The following is a 2,585-nucleotide window of genomic DNA, read 5'->3' on the forward strand; positions in this document are numbered from 1 at the left end:
AGTATTCATGAAAATTATTATACGTACAAAAGAAATAGTTTGATATATAACATACCGAATCCGAGATGGCAATGCTTCCCCTATTTACAATTTCTCTTATATACTTCATGACATAGTATCCACACGTAGTGCTCCCGACTTGTAGTGGACACTATAAAAACAATAAATTAGAATAACGAACTAGTCTTAATTGCTAGTAATCTACAAAATACAATTGAATTTAAATATTTATACTTGCCTTTACTGTTCGCCATAAAGTTTGCTTCCTGCTTTTATTAATGTTCTTTTGCGAGTGAAATATCGCTATTGCTCTGTTTTGCCAAGATAAGATTGCACATATCTTAGAATATTGTACATGCATTAGAATTAACAGCACTACATGATATAAAAGATTAAACTTACGTGTCGGTTACATATCTTGTAGTTGCTTTTGATGTCGTCCTTAGCGAGTCAAGGTAAAACACTGTATCCTCATACGCATTTATAGCAAGCAGTGCCTAATGACCCTTAATTATACAAAAATGTAAGTACTATTTTACTATCAATGCAACCAATACCCTAACTAAACTTACCCGGGATTAAAAGGAGCAAGAACTACTTGGTCGGGTTTGGACACCATCAATCTACTACACAAGTTTCGAATTCGAGATTCTTGTGTGTTTCCAGAAGAGATTAGGGACGGATCTACAAAGACATACTGCATATTTTCTTTCGAACCACTAACAGATGAATACAAGTACCTACAAAATATATAAACTCGTAAAGGAGATACATAAATTTAGATGCAAAGGAATGAAATTGACTTACATCATATAGGCCACCAATGTAAACGTTTTCACTTCGTTCATGTTACAAAGATCAACGATATCCTCTCGAAGCACAGAAGTCTTTCGACTAATGCCAAAAAGGTCAGCGGGTAGTGAAAAAGTGATGCTGGAATCTTTCTCCATTACCTTCTCAGCATATCTGAGAATCGACTTCAACGCTAATGGCAAAGTTGATGTCGATTCACATACAACTTCTTTTTCTGTAGGCATTTTTATTAAGTCCCTCTCCTAATTCAAGAACATCCAAATTCAGTAAGACGTACAATATTAGACATTCGAGTTTAATAGTGGATTACATACCTTCAAGACGTCCAACTCTGGTTCATTCATCTTCATCACCTCCTTCCCTTTCTTTTCCTTCTGTTTTGGTTTGTCCAACGATTCCACTTCTATTCTCTTACCCTTTTCTTCAATCCCCTCTTACACTATTGGCCTTGAACAACTCCCGTGTGCAGACAATGGTGTAGATAAGTTTGAGCGAATTTGTGCCTCTAATTCACTAACTCGCCTACGGAGTTCTTCATTCTCAACTAGAATGTTCGCCTCATCTTTTGATGTTTTCTTAACTGAATGAAAGTACGTTGTTGGAGTAACGTATCCACCAACCCCACACACACGACCATTGTGCTCTTTTGTACCCAATGCTTAGGTTAATACATCATTCGAACAGTGTCTATTCATAGACGATGAATCTGTATTCATTGATATCTCATCCTAAAAAGATAGCAAAATTAATGTAAGTTATAGAAATGATTGCTTATGTAATGGATAATTGAAATGTGTGATTTACATGTAATGACTTACTATTTTATGGACGACTTGCTGAATGTCGTCGTTGTCGTACTGTCCTTGTTTGTTAACTCAAGCTTTCTTCCATATTTTAGCTCGATCAACATAAACTTCATTTGAACCCTCCTTCTTCATTCGAGAACATGGAGTTCAAGTGGTAAACATATTAGCTTGTATTCCATTTTTGGTATAAATCAAACTTACAAGAAACAAACAACAAACTTAGAACTTGTTATGCAACCCCTTACAAGAAACAAACAATCCCCCCCCCCCCCCTCAATGACAAAGTCATACAATAATCGTAGTTACAACTTTTTATGCAACCCTTTACAAGAAACAAACAACCCCCCCTCCAAATGACAAAGCTTTAGAAGAATCCTACTTACAAATTCTATAAGGTTTCTTTGGCAACAAAGAAAGAACAAACTAGAAAAATGGGAGTTTCCTCCTTAGACATCTAAACATCTTACCATTTCCTCCTTAAGATTGGCATACCCTTTCCTTGAGATTCTATGATTGTATTTGTTCTTCGATCGTCTATCTTGTTGTAATTTTCTTTTTCCTATAACCAAATGTATTTGTTAATGTGAAAGCAGCAAATATTATTTCGAATGATTTTCATGTATAAAAGTTATCCATACCCTGAAAGGTCTTTGATAACCTTGACCTTACAAACTCTTCCCAGTGATTTTGCTCAATGAAGGAATACTTTTCAGGTGGAACTTGAAGCAATTGTGGTTCATCTTTATGCGGGATGATGTATTTCGTTGTTAGCCAGTTCTTAAACTGACGAAACGAAATACCTGCAGTTTGGAGAACGTTTTGCCTAGATCTTGGATCAATGACGAATGCAGCCTAAATAATTAAAAGTACTTAATCAAGTGTCCATACAACAGTAACATTATCAAATATAATAAGGACATTAAAGTTATATATACCGCAACTGTAGTGAATATCTTATCTTTCAGT

General features: G+C 35.3%; 1 protein-coding gene across 1 annotated transcript; it reads right to left on the reverse strand.

The window, feature by feature from the left end:
• Positions 1 to 557: 557 nt before the first annotated feature.
• Positions 558 to 1,189, reverse strand: LOC127150826 (uncharacterized). The gene is made up of 3 exons (XM_051089516.1): positions 1,128 to 1,189; positions 808 to 1,055; positions 558 to 740 (listed from the first exon to the last, which is right to left on the reverse strand). Exons 1-3 carry the CDS (start codon positions 1,161 to 1,163, stop codon positions 569 to 571), a joined length of 456 nt encoding a protein of 151 aa, XP_050945473.1. The 5' UTR covers positions 1,164 to 1,189; the 3' UTR covers positions 558 to 568.
• Between the last annotated feature and the right edge of the window lie 1,396 nt (positions 1,190 to 2,585).

This window comes from Cucumis melo, chromosome 9 (assembly GCF_025177605.1).
Source record: "Cucumis melo cultivar AY chromosome 9, USDA_Cmelo_AY_1.0, whole genome shotgun sequence".
Lineage (NCBI taxonomy): Eukaryota > Viridiplantae > Streptophyta > Magnoliopsida > Cucurbitales > Cucurbitaceae > Cucumis > Cucumis melo.